Source organism: Ambystoma mexicanum, chromosome 1p (genome assembly GCF_040938575.1).
Source record: "Ambystoma mexicanum isolate Mex_15411 chromosome 1p, UKY_AmexF1_1, whole genome shotgun sequence".
NCBI lineage: Eukaryota > Metazoa > Chordata > Amphibia > Caudata > Ambystomatidae > Ambystoma > Ambystoma mexicanum.
The window spans coordinates 1,043,119,673-1,043,142,998 of NC_090921.1; the positions used below are offsets into that span (position 1 = coordinate 1,043,119,673).

General features: G+C 43.2%; 1 protein-coding gene across 2 annotated transcripts in view; it reads left to right on the plus strand.

Annotated features, from left to right (window-relative positions):
- Positions 1–23,326, plus strand: part of LOC138447857 (palmitoyltransferase ZDHHC1-like) — a 1,205,337-nt gene that overhangs the window by 1,106,152 nt on the left and 75,859 nt on the right. For both annotated transcript variants that reach the window (XM_069604299.1, XM_069604307.1), the window contains one exon: positions 13,976–14,081. In XM_069604299.1, coding sequence (XP_069460400.1) covers positions 13,976–14,081 — 106 coding nt within the window. The remainder of the gene's footprint in view (positions 1–13,975; positions 14,082–23,326) is intronic.

Below are 23,326 nucleotides of genomic sequence, written 5' to 3' on the forward strand. Positions count from 1 at the left end.
AAAGTTTTTAAGTAAGGTTAGGAGCTATACCCTGCGCAAAACACTATACGGGGTACAAAACCAGATGAAATTTGGCAGATTTTCTACTTTACCCCAAATACAACAGTTGTCATTTTCATATTTTGTGGCAATTACAGGTGACTGCCTTTACTTGCCAAGATATTAAGTCTGGCTTGAGGCAAAAGTGAGCTATGATAAAAAAAATTGGTTTTAAATCCAAGTATGTGGCCATCCCAGTGGAGGACAAAAAAGGTAGATGCTTTCTTACAGAGGTCTTCAAAAAGTTTGTCTTCCCTTCTGCTGTTCCAAAGGGTAAGAAGCCTATTTTTTAATTCTCCTGCAAAAACCGTATTAGGGCTAAAAGGATTAACAAAACCATCTTCCAGACCCACAGTACAAAGAGTTTTCTTAATATAAAAGGGCCATTCAATTTTGTGATCATTACCAAGGGTCAAGAGGTGTTTGATCAATAATTTAATTATGTTTTCCTCTTCATTTGACCACAGGGATAACCAAAATAGAATTGGTTTAACCTTCAAATTGTCAGAGATGTAAGCAAGACCTGTTTCCAGGTTTGCAATGTAAGATGCCGTGGTTAGTGGCACACCCAGAAGACATGAGAGAAAAGGATTCTCCTCAGCTTGATTTCTGTCTAGCTTATTCATACCCCATAATTCACCTCCATAAACACCTGTTGCCACACTGTCATGTATGTTTTGGGGAAACTTTTCTCATATTTTTGGCAAATCTAAATATACATCCTGAGGCCTCTTGTTTTCTGCGTTCTCACCATTACATTTTCTTACTGGTTTAACCGGCAGTCAAAGGTTATACCAAAATATTCAAAATGTTTGCAAACCTTCAATTTCTTTCCATCCAAAAAGATTGATGAGTCATGAGTCTGTTTTGTAGCAAAACACATTACATGGCATTCATCAGCATTAGCCTTTAATACCCTATCGTTCATGAACTTGGCATTCTCGTTAACAATGCTGCATCATCAGCATAACTTAGGACCGACAGCCTCCTGCCCTCACACTGCGGTACATTTGCATTAACGTTTGCCAAAAAAGATGGTCAATTATTAATATATAAATTAAAAAGCAGGGGTGTGAGAACGCACCAGTGCCAAAACACCTATTCCAGTAATCTTGCTACATTTCCAGTTTAAAAACCCCACTGCCGCTGTATTCACTTGTAATTTCATGAACAAAATGCTATCTTTTTTTCAAACTGCATTCAAAAGTAGACTCTCCTTTCATGAATATGTCAGACAAATAGTGTGATACATTTGCAAATGCAAATAGAAATCTATTGTTAATACATTACATCTAATAGTTGTATGTGATACTTTAAAATCTGCATGGCCACACATGGTATTTTGATGGAGCTTTGTCTGTGTTAAATTTCTGTTTATCTTTCAGTTTTTTTTTCAGTTAGCCTGATAAGCTGAGCTCCTGTTTAACCCAGGATGTGCAGTACTAATGGGGATATCCCAGGAGATTTGCTTTCCATTTAGAGATCGATCAATTAATTCATCTTGCACCAAAGACAGATTAAAATCCTAGCAAAGACAATTTGTACAGACCCTGCGAGTAAAACATCTGACGAGATGCCTTCCACTCACATAGATTTATTTCAAAGGAAATAGCGTTAATGCAAAATACATGTAACATTTCAAATTGGCCTCTGGGAGGTCGAAACAGAACTCTTGTTCCGTACCCGCCGCCACCTGAAAAAACAATGAAAATTACCCTGAGCATGAATGAAGGCGTTAAGACAGGTAAAACACTGTTACGCTTGCCTTTAACATCTTCATTTACACTCCTGGAGAACTTGAAAATGAGCTCCATAGAATTTTAAATTGACAGTTCAGATCCAAAATGCAATTGTTGTTGCAACTCCACAACCATAGTACTTATAATCAAGAGAAAGGGTGATCTGCAACCGTGAGGGCCTCCGCTACCTAATGAGACCAAATTAGATACACTACTATTATGAATAATTTATAAAATTATAAGTATGGCATATTTCATCACATAATTTAAGGCACATATCACTGCGTTCATGAGTATTGTGTGGATCCAGAAATCCCTATTTCATCTTTGTCATGTTACTACGATGAGCTATGGGAGGACTATGATTTTTTTTCTTTTTGCTTAAAATTGTCCTTAGGGTGCAGTCCCCAACCTCTTCCTTGTTCATAAATATGGTCGACCAATGGGAACTCTTGGTGTGTCTGCTTGTTAAGTAGGCCAATGGAAAACTTGACCAATCAAAGTGTGAGATCACAATGGCCTAATGTGGGAATAATTCCCATTATCTAAACACACAACGAGTAAGAGAAAAGCTAGGATGTGGACGGCTGTAGAAAAGTGGAACCCTTATTCCAAATGGATTGGTGCTGATCTTGGATAATATCTGGAGATGAAAGGGGCATTCTCCATGAGGAAACCAGAGGAAGACCTGGTTTCCTATATTAGGCAGAAAGGGACCAGAAGGGGCCAGCTGACTGGGAATTAACTGGATATACTTAGGAGTTCTTGCTGGCTATGTGCCTTAAAAATGTATTCAAATCTGTTTATGAAAATTCCCCAATATAATTGGACCTCGATCCTCTAGATACATGTTGCTGCAAAGTTCCAGGCGGGCTTTCGGTAGGAGTTTTTAGTAGGAGCTCATTCCAAATAGAATGCTTGAGTAAAGTAGGAACTGCACTTTGCTTTTTTACTATATTCAGAGTATTCAAAACTAAGCCAAATTGTTTTACATGGGAATAGATGGTATTTCTGCGCAGGTAAAGCACACCTCTTTGTACATGCAAAGCATGTCAATTGAAACCATGCAGGTTTTTACAGGTGCATTGTGACACCAGATTTGTGGAATGGTGCACATTTCCACGTCCCCATAATTGGTTGATAATTTGCGATCTCTGTAAACCATATCCATTTAAAAAGAGATATTTGTGGTTAAACAGGAGCTTAACTGTGCCATTCCATTTCCATAGCAAACAATGCCACATTAAATTACATTGCTCACGTTGATAATAATACACAGTAGGAGGAGATCCCTGCACCAGTTTTACCCGATCTTTGAAGTAAAGTGGGAGGGGTATTTATTCCTTTAATAAAAACTAATAAAACCATATCCCAGTGTTAATTAACCCTTCCACCATGCTTTCTAAATTGATAGCATGGTGTGTCCCTAAAGCCATGCCTAAAGAGTCTGGTGATATTTAACACAGCTTGCATTCAACTTCCATGTATATGCTAGAAACCCACAGCCCCACATCTACACGTAGGGAGAATTTAATTCAAATGAGTTTTACATTAGTCGTTTTTTTGCACAACCATTCTCTGATACCTCTACTTGCGATTAATATTGAAGTCAATAAAGGGTTTTCATTTGCTATGGGAAGTAATTGAATCCCCTGGCCGATTAGTGGCAGTGTAATTATGGACTTTGTGGTGTTTAGAAATTACATTGTCCTATTACAGTAAGAAATATAATAAATTGATCTATACTATGACTGCAAGTATGCATGGTTTCTTAATGAGGTTTGCACAGGCAGGATAATCCTAGTTTCTGTAAACCAGTTACAAATGTACCAATGTCTTATTGTGGCAACTTCCCCAGAGTAAAGTTAGGGAACTACCTTTCAGGTGATTTTATTGGATTAAAACAACATTTTAATTCCTAATACAGCTTGTTTAAATTAGGGGATGCTCACAAAAGATCTGACTGATGTCTTTTGATGATTTATTTTTCCTCTATAAGCATCAGATCTCACCTTTCTTGCCTTACCCATTTTTATTGGTCAGCTTTGCGCCCTATGATAAAGTCCTATATTCCATCTTCAGATTTCTACCTTACTGTTCAAACATTAATCCCATCATGCTTGGATAGTGGTAATGTGTTCTTGACATATCTGTCTGCTTCCACTCTGGCTCCACTCGAGGCAGCATTCCTCTCAGCTACTCGTCTAATCACTGACATGCAGAGCTTTGACCACATCACTCTTCCTTTGATCTGATCTTTCTTCAGTGGCTTCCCAATCACTTGCCGTCACTTTTCAAGATTTAATGCATCACTTGTAAAACTGCGGTCCTGGGTCAACCATCTTATTTGTCCAAGAAGCTGTGTATTTCCATGGATTTGATACAGACCAGGAGTGTAGATTTACTGCTCTTGAATATCTTTTTGTTAAAACATGCTCACTATTTGCTGCCCCATGCCTTGAACTCTGTCCATTTGCACCCTTCCTTCGTTACTTGATTTTAGAAAGGCTCTTAAAACGTACTTATTTCAAATTGTGTATTGATGATTTTACATATCTTATTTTGTCTTGTTTTCTTTTGTGTTTTAGAATATTGTCAAAAATATAAATTTTTTTTCATTGAATACCCGATTGCTAATGACAGCCCAATCTTTGTTGCATCTTATATCCTATCCACCCCAAGCTGCGTTTGTTTACTACCTCATCCGCCTGTCGCTGTTTCATTCTTAACCACATGATCAAATTGCAATTCCACTGAAAAATGAACGATTGTTACATTTTCTATGTCTTCTTAACTTTGTTTTTCCATCTCAAACAGGTTACCTATATACCATAATAGTGAATTTCCTACTATGACATAGTCTTAAGGGACTACAGGTCTGAACTCCATTAGATTTTCCAATTTAATTAGGGAAGGGTATTTCTTCTACCCTACTGACTGTGGCAAGCCCAAAGAAGGACCAGAGGACATTGTTTAAACATAGTTATATTTAAATATAAAGGAAAACGCTAACTGACCCTACGACTGAAAGGGAGTTTCCTTTCCCACAAAACTAAACTAAGGTGCTTGTCTATAGCTAAAATCAAAAGCAGTCCTCAGACCAAACCCATCCACTAAACTGGCCCTATTACTTAGGAAACACGTACAATAAAATAGGTGGAGTGCCCTGCTTGTTTGGTTCTCCCCAAAGGTGTTTCTGGTTGTGTCAAGAATCCCTTCTAGGTCTGGATCCAATGGTTAGAAGTAAGTAACCATTCTTCTCAAAGAAAACGGTTCTTGTCAGTCTATCAAATGTTTCTCAAATTTCAAACAAGTGTCAAGTTCCTGGAAAAACAAAGTGTCCAAAATTCTTTAGGTGGAGTGATATTTCCCCGATCCCTTTCCACCAACATGGTCGTTATCTCCACACTTTAGCAAACATTTGGGTGCCGTTGTTCTCTATTGATGGCTGCTTTTCACTTGTGCCACTGTGACTCCTTGATCCCAACACAAAGGCCCACTCAATTCTTTAGGGTTCCTCTGACCCCTTTCTCCTTTCGGCTCTGTTTTCTTGGTTCCCTGTGCCCCTTCTCAAGGTTTATGCTGCTTGGGTTTCTCAGGCTTCCATAACCCTTCTCCCTGTCTTGCACTCTCTCTTCTCCTGGGTCCCGGTTACCCTCGAATAGGGCTAGGGCAGTCCCTCTTCCCCACTCGTCTCTCTTCTGTTCTCCCTCCAAACTGGGCAGCCTTGTACCTGCCACTGTGTTATGGTGCTTGCTCCAGTGAGGGTCTGTCTCATCAGTGATGGAAGCATTCACCTCGACTTGCTGCCCTTCTGTGCTAGATGCTAGCGGTCTTCGCGTTCTGCTCTTCTTGGCTCTCTCTCTTGTTGGTGCTCGGTCCGAGAGCAGAGAACCCAGTCCTCACTTCAACCCTGGATTTGGCGACTGTTTGCAGGCTCTATGCTCACCACATCCTGTATGTGGTTGCGTCCCAGATTTGGTTCGCTTTGTGCAGTCTCTGCCTTTCAATCCCTGTGTTTTTTTCCTTGTCTGGCAGACAGCGTCTCACTCAGACTTCAGTGTCTTTCCGTGCTGTAGCCGGCTCTGCTGGTCTTGCCTGGCCCCACCCCTTTGGCAACGCTCTCACGTCTGAGTCTGTCCTCAACGTTGAGTTTCTCCCTCTCCATTCGTGGGTCGTTGGCCTTTTATTCTTGTTCCTGTAAAGAGAAGGGGTGTGTTGCTCATTACAAGTTGTCAAGCAGGAGGAAGGTTCAGCATTATCTTAATCAAACACATAGATTTCTTGTCCTATCTTCTTACTCCAGTATAGGCAGAGTATTTTTAGTTATAGGGAGTTGCCCATTGGAATGGGAGTCATTGTTCCCTAAAGGGGAGTCACTCCCAGTGAGGTCCCGCTTGTCCTAACCCCATGGGAGGGTTTTGCGGGACAGGCTCACCTCCCTAACCTCAAAGGGGGTGACTCCCTATAGGGAAGAAGGGACAAAATCTCCAGATTTATCACATCACCCACTCCCAACAATATCTTCTAGTGTGTGGGGGCCACATTGTCCGACTACACACCTTACATAGTGGTGAGGGTTAGAGCTCCAGCTTTTTTACCATGACATGTATGCCCTCCTCCCCACATGCTGTTTGAAGCGTATCAGGCACTGTGAAACCCATGCAATGCCCTCTACCAGAAATTAAAGTGGACTTGAATGCCCAGCTCTAGAGACATCCTTGATATGCTGAACTGTTTTTCTTCATGACACAAAAGCAGATCATTTCAACATTGGTCTTCCGTCCACAGCAATGAAACAAAAATCATGCATGTTGACTGTCTACAAGTTATCAGGATGTTGTCATGTACCTGAACTGCCTTGCTGAAGGATCACGTTCCTTGATAATAGCTAGCTAGCAAATCCCCTGAACTGGTCAAAATTAGTAAAGTGATCTTTACAAGTTGCAAAATGATTCCAGTCTCAATCTAAATTTCAGCAATACAAAACAGCAACGATGCGACGTGCAGCATGTCTTCACAGGGAAATAACAGTTCAAACTCAATCTACCTTTCCATTATCCTTTCATGATAAGAAAGGGTAATCGTTTGCGGATGCTGGTACTTCGCACTCTTTTTTTTTTGTATAAAGAGGGCCCCGTAATGTTTCCTAAAAAATGCTCACTGCCATTTGGGAAGTGTTGATTCAAATTGTGATCCCATTTGTGGTCACAGAAAGGACTCTGTTGTGCTCTTGGGTAGCTCTCCATGCATCCTGGTAAGGACCTTGCACACTTCATCTTTCAGGCATTGCTGTTCCGCAGTGGCAAACCAAAGATAGGCCTCTGTTGTTGATAGATATGTTTAGTTCAGAGAGCACAGTGCTATATTAGTAGACACCTTGTGTTGGTAAATATTCCATTTTGCTGTGTATGCACAGAAATTAAGGATGCAAAGGATGGTGTGTGTTACACAACAACCCAGCCATATTAATTTGAACAAACTCTTTATGTAAAATTAAGTGTAGCAGGACATGAACAAGGGCAAATACCCAACAATGACATTTCACTTCTGAGGTGCCAGTCCGTTAATATTTGGCCTAATGCCTGCCTGTCCTTTTTTACCCAACAACATTCACCTTTTTACACAGTCTGCCTGCCTGTCCTTTTTTACCCAACAACATTCACCTTTTTACACAGTCTAGTCTATACTTGAGAAGGCCTCACTTGGCCTCAGGCTTGGCAGTCCAGGAATAAATATTCTGGCGGCACCACTTTAATAAAAATCAAATGTTTGCCTGGGCAAAGAAGCCACCCAACTTCAAAGGTTTACATGAGCACATCTTTAGCCCTGCATGCGGCCTAAACATTACATATAATACTCATTTCCTTTTTCCGATCCTGCCTCAAAGCAGTCCAATGATCATCAACAGTTTGACTTGCACTTCTTTTTTGCATACTAAAACTATGACTCCCCTAACAGGATCAACGCTCATCCAATCTATCACAAATAATTCTTTCCCCACTGTATCCCTCCCTCCATTTGTCTATTTCATTCTATCCCATCCCCTGATCTTTCCTCTGCTCATTTTTCTTTCTTCAGACTAAGGTCTGGATGTGCTTCGCAGGAGCACAATACACCAATTGGTCTAAGAGCCTAAGCACTGTGAGAAAACTACAGTGGTGTATTTAGCACAATGTAAAAGCTTCTTGACACAACATCCTTTATTTATGGCTAATATGTTTCATTGCTTCCAGTTCACTGTACTGCAAAGAAATATAAATGTAACATTAAGTAGTACTGTGATCAAACCACTTAATAGTAGATCTAAGAAACACTAGTAATGTATTACATGTTGAAATAAAGGTTCAAGGAAGATGGACCAACAACGTAGTTCAAGAATGTGCACTGATGCGCTCTGTACATATGTACTCATGCACAGAGTGTGGCCATATTGTATGTTCGTTTCGTTTTTCTTAATTGGGTGGAAACAGATGTGAATTAGTAGGTATATTTTTCAGCGAACCTGAGGGTTCTGACATGTGTTCCTTTCAAGAGAAGCATTGATTTTCAATAGGTGTAAATATAGATAGCACGTCAAAGTCCAAGTGGAGGTTTGAATGCATGCACTTGTGATAGAGAATGGTGCAGACTGTATTCCAAAAGAATAAGTAATCTGTACAGAACATTGCAGATATATTCTTTTTAAAAAGGAGAGACATTGTTTGAGGTTTCTAGAATCCGCTATTGATTTTATGCATTATTTTCCCAGGAGTGCATGCATCTCCTGGCCCTTCTTTTGGCAAATTGTGGTGACCTATAGTTTGTCGTTTTTAATGCTTTCCTGTTAGCTGTCTGCTACCTGCAGGGTTCTGAGACATTGGGTTTACTCTGTAACATCTGCAAACATCCAATGCCCCTTATTTTGCATCTTGGATGTGGTTTGTTTCAATGTGTGGCCAAGACATATGAAACATTGTTATTATGAGCAGGGCAAAGGTGTTCTATGATCCTGTCCTTTGAGGACCTTATGGTTTTAACAATGTAGTATTTTTGACAAATAAAGTCAATCACATAAACCATCGGAAATCTTCTCTTCCAGTTAACAAAAGACTGGATGTTAGGCGTTTTGCTGTCACCAAACTGGCAGATACAAGGTTTATATTTGTTGGATTTCACAATTAACATTTTACACAGTTGAAACAATCCTTGACTAAGCAAATACGTCTGGCTTGTTCATTGTCACTTGCAGTCTCATGTGCTCAGGACAGTCTCACATGCATACGTTCTAAGTGAGATCATAAGGTAGTTGCAGCATTAAGTGGTGAGGTATTGCTATTGTATGATGGGTGCTGCATCAGATGCCCAGGTGCAATACAATAAAACCATCTGCCGTCAATCTATTCACAGGTCCAGCCATATTATATCAAGGTGCAGATCATATTCCAAATGCAACCTTGATTGCTAGGTACAGGTTCACACATGTAGATCCTGCACTAATAATTAAGGTTTTTCTGTCATATGTCTAGGGTCTCCAAATGAATGCCAGAATGCTTGTTCCTTCATAAAGTATGGGGCCACACAGGCCTACATTTCCCAGAATTCACACTTCCTATTCAGTGGAGGACCTCAAATATGTACTCGTACATCCTGCCCTTGGCCTCCCTACTTAATGGGTGTTCCCACAGAGCAGGGACGGGGCAGGAGCCTGAGCACAGCAACGTGCACTTCCCCTTAAATATTTTGCACACAGAGGTAAAACTGCACATGTGTAACATGGCCACACCTCCGACCCTACACGCTCAGAATCCCTGTCCCTTACTCAGCATCTGAGAGTTTGAACACATGATGCAGTTTCTCTTCCTCGGTTTGCCACTTTCCTGTGGTTCAGTTTTCTTTGATTCTTTTTCCCCACATTGACCTCAGTTCTATCTCTGTATTTGCCGGATAAATCTGTTTTTTTCCTTGTGCATGGATTGTGTCTCTAGTATTTCACAGCAGCGGACCCTCAAACTCTGTTTGTAGTGCTTGTATACCTGTGGGCTATTTCACAGAAGCCACTGAAGCACCAGCTGGAGTCCTGGGAGGTCTTCAGGGCCAGTCCTCTGGATCACCTTAGGAACTTTTGGGGCTATTAGGAAGGTAGGTAAGCCTCTTTTCTCTTGGACACTCTAGCCAAGTGACTCCTTCCTGGGTGTGGACTCAGTTTGGAGGGCTCCTGCTGATTCTGTTGTGGTTAGCCACTTCACCACAGTGTTCGTCCTGAGGCCGCTATGTATCCTGTTGTCAGTGCCTGCACCGAGGGACCTTTGGGATCTGGCACTGGACCTTGGTTGCATGGAATTTTTCTCTCTATTAGGGCTTGTACCACGGCATCTGTCCCTGAGGGCACTTTGTCTAGTACCAGGACTTATGAATAGGCCAATTCTCTCCTGTCACTGGGTCTTTTCTCGAGGACTTGCACTGGTCTCAGGCAGTGGCAAGTTCTGGGCACCACTCGTTCAAAGGTCACAGTTCAACTTCTTTGGTTCCATCACCATGAATCAGTTTTGGGACATGCTGGCACACTGTCCCACAGTGGTAACAGTATCAGGTTCTTGTACAGGTCAGTCACCTTATAATGCATCTTCAGCAGTTTCGGATACCACAGGAGCAGGAAGTTCAGTCAGGTTTCTGCCCATCGCACGTCCTGTTCGCTGCCCCCCACTTTTTTTTTTACCAAGAGTGGACTTGTCTTCCAGTGGCCGGGACTACTCCTCTCCACTGCTTACAGTGGCCCAAAGCAAATGTGCCCTCAGGGGCCCTTCACATCCTTCTGCAATTTCAAGCCATGAGCATGCCTCAAGGGAAAATCGCTTCTTCGAGAGGTTTCAGGACCTCATGCATTCCAACCCTATGAGGCAATAATTTGAAAACCTTATATGGGAAATTATTTTGCTGGCTATGCCCCAAACCTCCGCTGCTACGGTGCCCCTGGTGAGCCTCGAGCAACAGTTAGGGGTGGGGCCAGTTGTACCTCGAACAGACCCTGTGATGACTTTATTACCAAGCCCTCTGGTGTTACCTCGTTAACTACCACTTTTACCCCAACCTCTCCACCAATTCCTCTGCAGCCTCCTCAGCCAAAGGATACTCCTCCCCTGATGCCACCAGAAGTACCAGGAGATTACCATGGAGACATAGATGTTTCCCGGATGATATTACAATACCTGAAGTGCCGCAGATGGATCAGGTAGTCTTTTTCTCACTCCAATCTACAAAAAAATCGGGGATATATTTTCATCCAGATGTCAAAGGTGTGGCAAACTGTGTGCAGAAACGGTGTTGGTTCCGACAGCAGCCTGAAACTTTGCCTAATGGGCCAACCTACAGGACACTCCACACTCTTGGCAACAGCTACACTAATTTGGAAGGCCCAAGCATCCTCGTTTTCCTCTTCTGCTGAAAGCCTGCTCAGTCAGGAGGGTCGAGTGCTGGATGCTGCTGGCAAAAAACTATACCAAAACGCATCTTCACAGAAGCTGTTATGGTGGTGGCAAACTTGAAGTATAGGAAAGAGTTGGACAATTTCAAATCCTTTCTGCTGGCAGAATATATGGTGTGTTTCTGTTGAAGATTACCGTTGGCTTGCTAGGTTGCTTAGTACATGATGGAGGCATCTTTTCATCATCTCAACACTGAAGCTCAGGGTATGACTTTAGGAGTGGCTCTTCATAGCCAGGCTCTGTTAAGGGAGAGCTCAATAACAATAATACTACTGTGCAGAATGCAAAATCCTTAACTGCCCTTGCCAAAGGTTGCAGCCAAGTCAGAAGCCACAGATCGGCACAGGAGGCTTTAGAGGCTTTCATGACTAAGGAAGCCAGGCAGAGAGGTCCCCCATTATTTCTCTCAAATACGGCAGACGCCTTCTCCCAGAGGCTTCATCAATCCCCCCCTCCCTCCCAAGACCCTAAAAAAAGTGATGTCAGGGTCGAGGTCCCCAGAGCTACTGCAGGGGACAGGGATCCTCCACAGCATAAACCAATGGAAATCGAGAACTACTGATTCCTGGGTTCTTTAGGGGGTGAGCAAAGGTTCCCCATCTCGTTTTCCTTCTTCCCAGCACTTCCTTCAGCAAGATTCACAATACCTGCAGATGAAAGCAATGGAACCTGTTCCTCTGGCAGAGAAGTGGTTGTGCTTCTATTTGAGGTTTTTTTTTCCCGTCCCCAAAGATAACAAGGCTATCCTTGTGAAGGTTTTGACCTCTCTTCTTACCCCAAGAAAAGTTCACAATGATAATCCAAGAAATGATGCAGACTTCCTTATTGCCAGGCAACTGGCTGTATGTTGTGGACCCCATGCTGTGTAGCTGTATGTGCTGGCGGGCAGAGAAGGTGTTTCAACACAGGAGCGAGTGGCAGATGTTTTGCATACAGTAAATCTCTTTTTGATCAACACCTGCACCACTGTTTGGTGGGTTCAATGTCTTAATTTATTATTTGTTTTTTTAATTAAACATGTGGACTTACCCCGAGAGCGGCAGAGCGCTTTACATAGTGTCTCCTCTGGGGCTAATGGCAGCTTCCATGCCACTTCCATATCTGCGCAAAGGAAGTGATAAAAGGGCGTCTGACATGCACACGTTCAGATGTTGTGTGAATTTGTATTAGCGTTTCTTTGGTGCAAATTAGGACCCCAGAAAGATCTTCCACCCTGTTAAAACCTCTAGATGGGACCCACAAACTGACCTGAACTGGTTGAGCTGCTTGTTGCCAAGGAGAGCGAAATCCTGTTAACTGGATCTAAGGGAGCGACTAATTCTGCAACCCCCAGACCTCTGTCAATCTAGAATTGCTAATGATTGTTTCTTTAAGTAGCCTGTTCCCCTTACTTTCAGTCTATCCTAAAGCTTTGCCATATTTATTTTTTCAATTAAACCTGCTTGAAAGTTATGATGCTCTGTTCTCTCAGCTGTCTGTTGATCCCTCAGGCGTGTCAGTGGTCATGTCCCTTTGCAAGTGGTTGAGAGGTACCATCAAGAAGTCCAAAAGGTTGTAATGGTCAAATGTGAATTGAGACTATGCAAGTTAAAAATGCACGGTAATTAGATGAAAGGACCTATCAAAGAATACTTTCAGATCTCTAGAGAAGCCAAGCTCCCTAATAGACTAGATATGTATGTATGTGTGTATGTCTATATAGGATTTATAAAATGCAAGACTAGCAGGGGTACAGCAGAGCACTGTACATAGGGGGGAGACACCCAAGGGATTACAGGCGGTGTATAGGAGTACCTTGGGACTTCCAGAGGGGGAGATTTGGTGATGATTGGAGCAATCAGCAATTGGCTAGACGTCTAGGGTCCGCTAGCTTAGGGGGGTGTCTTGTGGAAAATTAAATGGAGATGGATGGCATCTGCTTATCCTGATCATGATACTTGAAACACAGTGGGCCTCATTACAAGTCAGCCGGACAGGAAACAATGGTGGCAGGAAAATCCACCGCCAATGTTGTTTCCGGACTCGCTGATTCCGAGTCCTGCAGACGGACTCCATGGGAATGGGGATTTACAGAATTCCACCTCCAGAATTACCGGGTCACTAGGGTTGTAATGCCGGTGATCACAGAGGCGGAATGGTATTACCGGTCCGGCGGCAGACTGTGTTTTTTCAGGCACAGCTACCGCCGGCCTCGTTCTGAGGCCCAGTGTTTCAGATTATCGAACATGTCTCAATGTTCCACCGACTGCAAGTCAGGAGTGTGCATCCTTCAAGTAGCAGACTTTAGGAGTGAAAGTTCCTATAATGTAACATTATATTGACATCACTCTTCCCCAGAGAAAAGGGGTACATCTTTCAGTGAAATTAAATGTCATAAATATAAAACACATTATTAAAAACAAGACCCTATCTTTTAGAGAGATAAAAATGTACATATTTGCAAATTAGTTATAACAAGTGAAAAAATGGGCAATGGCACACATTTTAAATTAACAAATTTACAATGTACATGCTTTGTGCAACACACTTTGTGATTCATTTAAATCTTGGTGCATTGTACTTTCATGATTTCTGCAAGGAACCCTCCGATGATACAGGGCTGTCAAGTCTGACATGCATGCGTTGAAATGAAGATGTTGCAGTGAGGGAATATACTTTGACCTCAGAAAGCAAAAGTGTTGGTCTCTATAATTGAAAAGTCTAACGGATCTGTTTGCTTTTCTACCCACACAGAAGAAGAGGAGGAAAAAAAAGAAAAAGTTGTTTAAGGTTCCAGAAGAAGTTATCAATGATCGGTTCAAGGATTGCAGTATGGACATTGTTCCTGCCCCTTCCCCTGGTAAGATCTACTGTTACCATCAGTTTGTTCTTGTGTTCCTTCACCAATCTAGAGCCGAACACTGCCTTTGTGTGTGCACACACTGACCAGAATCATAATTTCTTGTATCCAGAGGGTGACATTCTCTTTGTTCTGTCAAACATGGCCTCAACAACACACTCTCGAAGACGGTTCATTTGTATATCGTCTCACTAAGGTCTGGCCTTCTCTGTCTCGTCTCCTGTGGTCATGTCCCTCCCTAGCCCAGACGTTCATAATCCACCCAAGGTGTTCATTAGAGATCTTTAACATATACTATCTAAAAGCAATTGCTCCCTCTCCCTCCAAGGTCAATCTAGGAGATTCTACCCTGGTTCCCACAATAAGACTGTTATCAAGAATTGGTTTCTTCCAAACACCCAGGTCTTATTTGGTATGTACCTTCCACGATCACATTTTTCTTGCCCCGATGTTCTTTCCTTTCTTTTTTTTAACTTGCTTGGTTCAAAGGAAATTAATTGCACTATGACATTTCATTACACATTCCATTGGTGGTAGCCATTAGCTGTACAATAAACAGAAGATGAATGACATTATCCATACGTTTTGTTTACCTGTTTGTGTTTAACCATAATTGATATTTGCTTGTACCCTACTTCAGAGCGACTTTTATACAAATCAGTCTTTTTTTATTGTTTGAATTAACTGTGTCCCGATTGCACTCTGCTACTTCAATGTGATTTTGAATGCACACAGTAAATAGTGCATTTATCATGTACATTAATTATTTGTTTTAATTTATCTCCTGCTTTTTATTGGATGTGTTTTTGTCTGTTGTCGTCACGGATGGCACTCTGTTAAGAGTGGCACAGGACACCCAGGAAGGGTTTGGGTGGTTGTGCCGAAGTAAGGTGGACAGATAAGTACACACACAGCTGAAAGTAAGAGAACAAAGGGTAGACAAGTGTAGCAAGGAAATAAGGTACAGAATGGATTCCCTCTTGGGGTGTATGCAGAAAAGAGTATTCCACGGACCTTAGGAAAACTCTAGCCTTCTGCACAGTTTGCTATAACAGAGGCACACGCTGTTTGCTCATGGCTTGGAACAACAGCATGGCTTGGAACAACAGCTATGGGTGTCTGTAACGCAGAAACAAGACAAGGGAAGGGGCAGAGGTTGCCTGACGGAAACCAACAGACAAGCTCTGTACAAAGGGGTCTACAAACAGTACAATAGAAGACACTAACAGACAAATCCAGGAAAAAGGAAGTCGATAAGCAAACTAGCAGAAGGAAATGAAGGAAAAGCCATATAACAGGATTGGATAGGGATAAAGAACAGAGGGTTGAAAAAAAGGAAAAAGCAAGGGAGCAGTAGTCCGGAAACAGGGGGACTGCAATAACTGAAAGTAAATAATGTAGGTAAACTGCTGTGGATAGCAGAGGACGGTAGGGTACAAGGTTGAAAGCTCAGAGAAGCAGGGAAGCCATGAGCAAGCCCAAAAGGAGCAGGGCTGTAAGGAAGGAAGCCCAGAAGGAAAGGGCTTAGGACAGCGGAGTGAAGCAGGCTGCACAGCAAGGAGCCCAGAAGGGCCGGGCAGCAAGGAGTAAGCCCAGAGGAGCAGGGCCGCTGACTGTAGAAGGCTGCAGAGGACTGCAGAAGGCTGCTAGACTGGAAGCCCAGCGGACGAAGACTGTAGGTTGAAGGCAGCGGAGCGTGATCGGCTGCAAGGCAGGAGCCTGGCAAGGGCGGAATGTAGCAGCGGAGCATGATCGGCTGCAAGGCTGGAGTCTGGAAGACAAGGACGGGAGGTAGCAGCGGAGCGTGATCGGCTGCAATGCAGAGAGCCCGGCATGGCACTGGAATCCAAGCAGGAGTAAGGAGGAACCTTATACAAAGATCCGTAGCTCGAAGCAAAAAGGTGCTGGAAGGACTCTTGATGCAAGAGACTGAGCTCCTGCAGGCAGCAGCTTTTATACCGCCCAGCCCAGCACAGAGGCATGCTAATTGGTGGCACCTGGATCAGCACACCTGCATACAATCTGCCTCCTCCCTCTCTGTTCCTGAGCTGGTGGAAGCAGAGCTGATCCCTAGGGCTTCTGGGGATTGTAGTTCTGATGATGACGAATAGGAATGGCCAGGAATAGATAGTTATAGCCAAGTGCATTGTGGTAAGTGTAGTTTGTTGGGAAAAATAGAAAAGCAACAAAGTCTCGCAAATGGAAAACAAGGTCCAAAAAGTGAACAACGGTTGATCCAAGAGTTCTCCGCAGAAAAATGAATAACAATTAGTCCATATTGATCGCCAATGTATGCGCCCATAGCGCAGGCATGACAGTTCTATTCTTTTGGGTACCTGAAGTAGGTGTGGGATGCCAGTGACTGCTTTCAGTATTTATGATTTTTTTCTGATAGAGTATAGTATAAAGCCATTACAGCACTGATGTAGGTAGAAAAGGAGTTCCCAGCGGCTGCTTCCCGAACATGCCATGCTGTCAGTAGGCCGGCATAGTCAGCCGGTCAACATCATGTGCCTTGAAGCAGAGCAGCAGTAGATCCTCTCAAAGGTGTTTTATTTTTTTTACCATTAGTGCTACATGTCCCAGAAATCCCGGGGCATATTTGCATGTACTACACACAACACACATCCTGAGCTTGCAAAGGCACTTAGGAAGGTATCCCATACAGAAACAATCTGAACTTTTTGCTGAATCCCCCAGATACGTCAGCACAAGCGTCTTCAAATGTGCTGTTTAGCCTGCACTCCCCTCAATTCCTCTGCTCCCCCAACCATTCACATCTTACTAAGCGCTATCCTGGGAGAAAACCTCAAGCGCATCCGCACACCCCCTTCACCATGTATGCACCACAACCATTAAGGTCACATTACAATGAAAAAGAGGAGAACACCTTCAGGCTGCCCTTTGTACCCCACACACCAAGATTCGTTTCAATGGACTGTGCAGTCCAAACCAGTTTCTGCGACTTAAACTGATAGAGCACCTGGCCATTCCTTTGAATGACCACTGGCAGGAAGTTTTTAATATCAGCGATTGTCCTACAGAAATGTCTTGTGTACGTATTTGAGACCAATAGATGTAGAAGTCAGTAGTTAGCTCTGCTTTGTTCATGAGTTCATGAACCTGCTCTAAATATCTTGTGAAGTGTACCCACACCATTTCAATCGAATTTAATACTCAAGAGTCAAACCTTAAAAAAACAGACCCTAGCCCTCAATGAATCCTGCAGCAGAGGCACTTTTGTGATAGTTGTCTTGTATTATTGTTGAATTGCAGGTGTCCCGGGGATAAAACCTTTGGACATTTGAGACCAGAAATTCACATACAGTGTGCTCCTTGAAGAAGGCCTTTTCCATCATGCCCTCAAAGACTATTGGACTAAGGCCATTTTCAGCTGGGATGTATTAGACTGGCACCCTCTCTTCTGAAACACCATCTTATTGAACTTCTCAAGCTCAACCAAGGTCTCATCTGTGAATAGCGTGTTGTCGAAGTTTATCTCTTGATCAACTATTTTCTGTGGAATACCTGCTTCTCAATAATGGCATGTATCAAAGGTGACTGGCTAGAGTGTAATAGAAATAGATAATTACTTCACTGTTCATACATAAACAATGCATGACAACACTTCACAAAACATAATGCTACTTTGTTTACCCTACCAGGTCACAGCTCAGGTTACAGTTTCTGTAGAAACACTTCACATACACACAGGATTAACCAATCCCCACTACCTTTCTCAGCGGGGGGGGGGGACTGTAAAGTGTAATTCACATAGCAGTCTACCATTTCTAACCAAGAGTTTGCATGACTCTGTGCAATACTTTGAACCTTTTATGAGCTTGGTCATGATTTGCTACTAATTTTCCTTAATGAGGATTGAGAATGCTCTCACACTGGTGCCTAAAAGTACAGGAACAAAGTAATGTACAAGAATGATAGTGTTCAGAACCATCCATATCCCTGTTTTTGAGATTTGGAGGGAAACTGGGAAAGCCAATTTATGCCCATTGACACAGTGGTACTTCAGAGGAAGAAACCCCAAATAGGCAGGCAACCCTCCTACTATGTAAGTAGGAATGATTGGCATCTATTGTCATCCCTACCATCTACAGAATACAGTACAACACCCCTTGCGGCCTCCACCAACTATATTAAACACTTACTTGTTTTGATGCTTAATTATCATTTTATGTCGGTGTGCTTTCCCACTGGTGTAGTCTTAGATGGCAGTCACTCTCTGAGGAAATCCAGAGAGTGACATGACATTACAGGATTTCTGTAATAGAATGCATAGCACCAAAAAACTCCCTTAACTTGGTGCTCATTACTGGGCCGATGATTTTATGCATTTCAAGTACAGCAGGTGAAGTGGCTCATGAGTTGCAATACACAAGGAATAGCTATATGGTCAGCTTCAAAACATGATTCTTCAAATATGGTTTGAGGAGGAGAGGGATACATGAGGGGTAAAGGTTATTGTATAATAGGGTACCATCATAAGTACAGCCACCAGCGCTTGACGGTGCTCTTAGAGCCTATTGATATTTTCTTGAAAGCGCAAACAACTTGGAAGAACCAGAGGCAGTATGGGCACTCGGATATAGAGTTTTTAACCTCCTCTAATCTGTCACCCCGACTGCAACCCAACCCAAAATTTTAATGAAAGAAATTAGAAAAGGTGGACCAAACACTGTGTTTTTAAGTAAAGAGACACAGTAGAATATCCAAAACTGTAATGTCAAAGTGGCAAAGAAGTTGCTGTGACCCAAACCCAATGTTTAAAGGAAAGAAATTTAAAACAATGACAAGCGACCCAAAACTCTGGCACATATTTTAATAAAGAAGTATTTTTTTTCATAGCCGGTAATAATCCAAAATATCTTTTCAGAGAAAAAACTAAAAACCAAACTTGGATTTCAAGAGGTTCTGAACCTGGGCACTTTTGATCACTGGATGTGTTATCTGCCCTTGTTCTGGTCAATTTGACTTTATCTGTTGTAATTGTTTATTTATAACACGCTTAATACCCAGAGGTTTCTAAGCAAGGACCCAGGGATCGAACCTGTATTGTTTCATGTGGTCTTGCTTCCAAGGCGAGCAAGTTGCCTCTGAGCTATCCTCCTCTTTGAGTTGAACTACTTTCAGCAAGTGGCTCCACCTAGTTATTGAATGGCAATAGCACCCTGACTTTACTGTTAATAAACAGAGAAACAACACCCAATAACAAGATGTCATGATTCCTGCCCCTCATGTCCCCAGCCTTCCAAGATGTCAGGCTGGAGCCAGGCCACGATCACCTGCATGGCCCACAAGGGCCTCTCCATCCCTCCAAAGACCCACTTGGAGTCAGACTTGGCGCTTGTGGCACCAGACTCACTCACTCCCATAGGATAACATTGGGGATTGGACTTGTAGTGCATTGATGGGGACAAGATGGATGTCTCCACATATTTCGGTTCCCAGAACTGCATGTGTGGTCTAGCCTTTTGGGTATGGTTCAGCCCAAAGGCACCTGGGATACCCAGAGACTTTTTAAGCCACACCCAGGCTGAGAAACATGCTTTGCGTTTTCTGCACCTGCAGCATGACACTCACCGTATTCGGATCGGTCTCCAGTAGGCCTGCATCTTTCTTCTGCGCTCAGCTCCTGCAAGAACAAGAACACCGTTAGGAACAGCCTTACCTTGCGGCGCTTCTGCCCATCAGTCATCACTCCTTCTGTTCTGCGGGCATCTTCGGCGGTGTCATTCCCAAAAAGGGAAAAGAACAGAAAAAAGGCATTAGTAAGCATTCTGCAAATCTTCGCTTATTTTTAAATACTTTACGAGCCTTCAAATGCTTACCTGAATCCCAGCCGCTCTGCGGGAACTGTCTCCGGAACTTCTCATCCATCTGCAAGAGGGAAAAGACACTCCAGGTTAGCGTGGAAACATCTAGAGGCGCCGCATACCACGCTTACCCACCGCATTTGTTCTTCATAACTGGCATCCACGCTGAAAACGTTGCAGCACCTAAAAGACACAGAAAAAGAACTCAGTTCAGTGCAAATACAAAAGGGGTGCATCGCGCATTGCTCTCTCACTCACCTTCAGCGCTACTCATCTCAGCAGCACGCCGCCATCCCCAGACGCCGGCCATCATCTAAGGAAGGAAAGGAACGAAGTTAGAGAACTGTTCAAAAGACTCATTATACTTACCTGTCGGACTCTTGCCAGTGAAGTAACTAGGCAGCAACGAGCCCGCGTCAATCAACGCGCCCCTGCGCTGAAGGCAGGACGGAGAGCACACTATCCAAGAAAACAAGGTGAGCTGTGGATCAAAGGGAAGGTTTGGACCCCGGGGAAGAAGGGGTTCAAGCACACAGAGACAATAGGGAATTAAACTCTACCAATCCTGTGTTTCAGGCCCAGTCTCCAGGCGAATAGCCTCCAGGGAAGGGTTTTAGGTCGTAAGAGGTCAGAACAGGCTGAGTGACGTCCCCGTGGATACCAGGTGAGCGTTACACAAGACTTGGCAATCTTTATGGTGCTTTTAATTTGTTTAATACTATTATTCGAATGGATTGTGTCCTTCCACGTGTTCCTCATCTTTGTTAATCTCCCTTCAGCGTCAGCTGCTTCAGAAAAAAATTCTATGTAGACGGTGCTGTGCATCGTCGACTCGATGTCCTTTGACAGCCTGTGTCTGCTCTCGAGCATGGTGTCACCAACAGTACATATAGCATGCACTGCACACGTTACTTCAGTTCTGTTTTTCCGCTGCTCAGTTTGCTTCAGAAACAGTGCGATTTCGTCGTTCGCCGACAGTTTTTTCAATGAGATGTCGACTTCTAAAACAGGATTTAAAAAATGCACAGATTGTGGGGCCAAGCTGTCCATTACCGACCCACACTGTGTTTGCCTCTGGTGTCTCAGGCTCAAACACAAAATGGCAGATTGCAGTTCCTGTCAGTCAATAACAGGAAAGATGAATGAAGGGAGGAAGGGGAAACTTGCTGTGGGTAGGACCCTCTATAAGTCACCATCAACGACTCAGTCAATGAGAAGCTCTTCAGATGGAAAGATTTTGAGAGGAGAGTCACCACCGAGAAAGATCTCTAAGAAGCGTTAACGATCTCGTAGTGGTTTCCATCACTCAATTTCTTTGGTGCTTAAAAGATCCAAGAAAAAGACGTCATAGGTCCAGCTCAACATCCTCTGATGTCTCTCCCAAGCGCAAGGTATCCTATCCAGGTAGGTCAGCCTCTAAGGAAGAATTGGAGATTTTTTATCTTCAGATGCTGAATATCTTTGAGAAGGCTGATCCGGCTCCTCCAGAAAAACTGAAAAAGTCCCATGACCCCATCGCACCTCCCTAGGGGCCGATAAGTCATTTATAAAGTTTTCAGCTTGCGGGCTCTCGAGCACGTACCCTAAACTGTCGACCCCTCGAGAGTATTCAGTGAGTCGAGGAGAGGCCTAAACCTCTTTCCGCTGGGATTCCGTTGAGTCATGGGTCGAGTCCTTCGATAGTGAAACCTTCAACGTCTAAGCCGTTGATGACGTCGAAGGATCCTGAAAAGAGTTACAAACACTTACCCAAAAAAATACGTTTTTAAGTCTGTCATCCATTTGCAAAGAAGCAGAGACTTCTGACCAGAATACTCCACCCTTTGGTCTTGAATATGGAGCACCAAATGTTTCAGAAGCTCTGAGGAATCCAGAATGGAGAATCTTTTTGATAATTTTAAAAATGCACATGGTCCTGATACTTCACCAGAGGCAGACTTTGCAACATCTGACCCTTCTGAACATGCTGAAGCCTCTTATAGACCACTCATGAACAAGGTCACAGAATACCTGGGATGGGGAGGCCTGCTACTGTATGCCAGCAGGACGACCTCCCTGACATTTTGGACAAGGGTCCATAGAAGGATCCAATTTTACTTTTCCACTCTGCCTTGCAGAAGAGGGTTATTGGAAACTGGGAAACCCCAGATACAAACCTGGTAGTGAGTAAGAAACTCACTTGAAAGTATAAGCCTTCAGACTTTCTATTATATCAAAACACCAACCTCCTGAGAGTCTGGTAGTGCAGGCTGCTACGTCCACATCAAGGGCTGCTGTCTGTCCAACTATCCCTCTCGATAGGGCCAATACGCGTTTTGACACTTTTGCTAAGAGGGTCTTCTCGGCCAGCAGTATGGCCCTTAAATCTATTAATCCAACGTGTGCCCTTGCCAAATGTACTTTTACACTGTGGGATGCTGTAGCTATGGTGGCAGACAATATCCCAGAAGAGCAGGAAAGAGAGGTGGCGTCCTTAGTATAATTAAAGATTGCAATGAGGTCATGTATGTTTTCTTTCAATCAGGGCTTGATTCCGACAGTGTCAGCAGAGTCATGGCAGCTAGTATTGTGACACACAGATTCACTTGGTTGGGACATCTGGTTTTGTACCGGACTTTCAATCCAGGCTAATTAACATGTCCTTTTGAATGGTCCCATCTTTTCTGTAACAAAGCAGACGAAAGTCTGAAAAAACTTCAGACCGCTAAAGCGGCAGCAAATTCATTGAGTGTGGCAATACACCAGCCACAACTGACACATACCATTTCTCAAGAATGGAGAGGGTTGGCCTTTTCGTTATTACACATTCTTCTGAAGGGTGAGAGGTCAAGTCAGTCAAAGGGGCCAGAGGGTATGTCCTCGAGGTTGACGAGGTTGTGGTGCAAAGTCCTCCAAGCAGCATCTACCTTACCATCGGCCACTTCCACAACTTCCCCAAAACCTCTGAGGCCTTAGACCATGGCACTGTGGTGGGGGGCAGGCTTGCAGACCATAGATAAAAATGATGCCTAATCTGTGGACACTCCCAGCCCCTGCACACCATAAGGCTGAATAAACAGCTCAAAAATATTCAATAAGATTATTTTGACAAAAAAATGACTTCCAAAAAAGAGAGATATTCAACAAAGATTTTCGTTATTTTTCAGAGGTCCATCAGTTGCTCTATGCGTTTTGGGGACCTATTCCCCTACTTCAGGAGCTCTGTAGACTGGATATAAACATGACAAGAATGAATATCTATCACCCTGCTTTACAAATTACTAGTATTGCAAATAGTCTCATGTAATTCAACATACAATTAACCCTGGTGATCAACCTATCACAGGTTTACCAACTGGTTTTTCCACTACATAGTGACCCAAGCCCCCAATTCAAAGTGCATCTCAGGGTGTCCATGAACCAGCACCAACACCT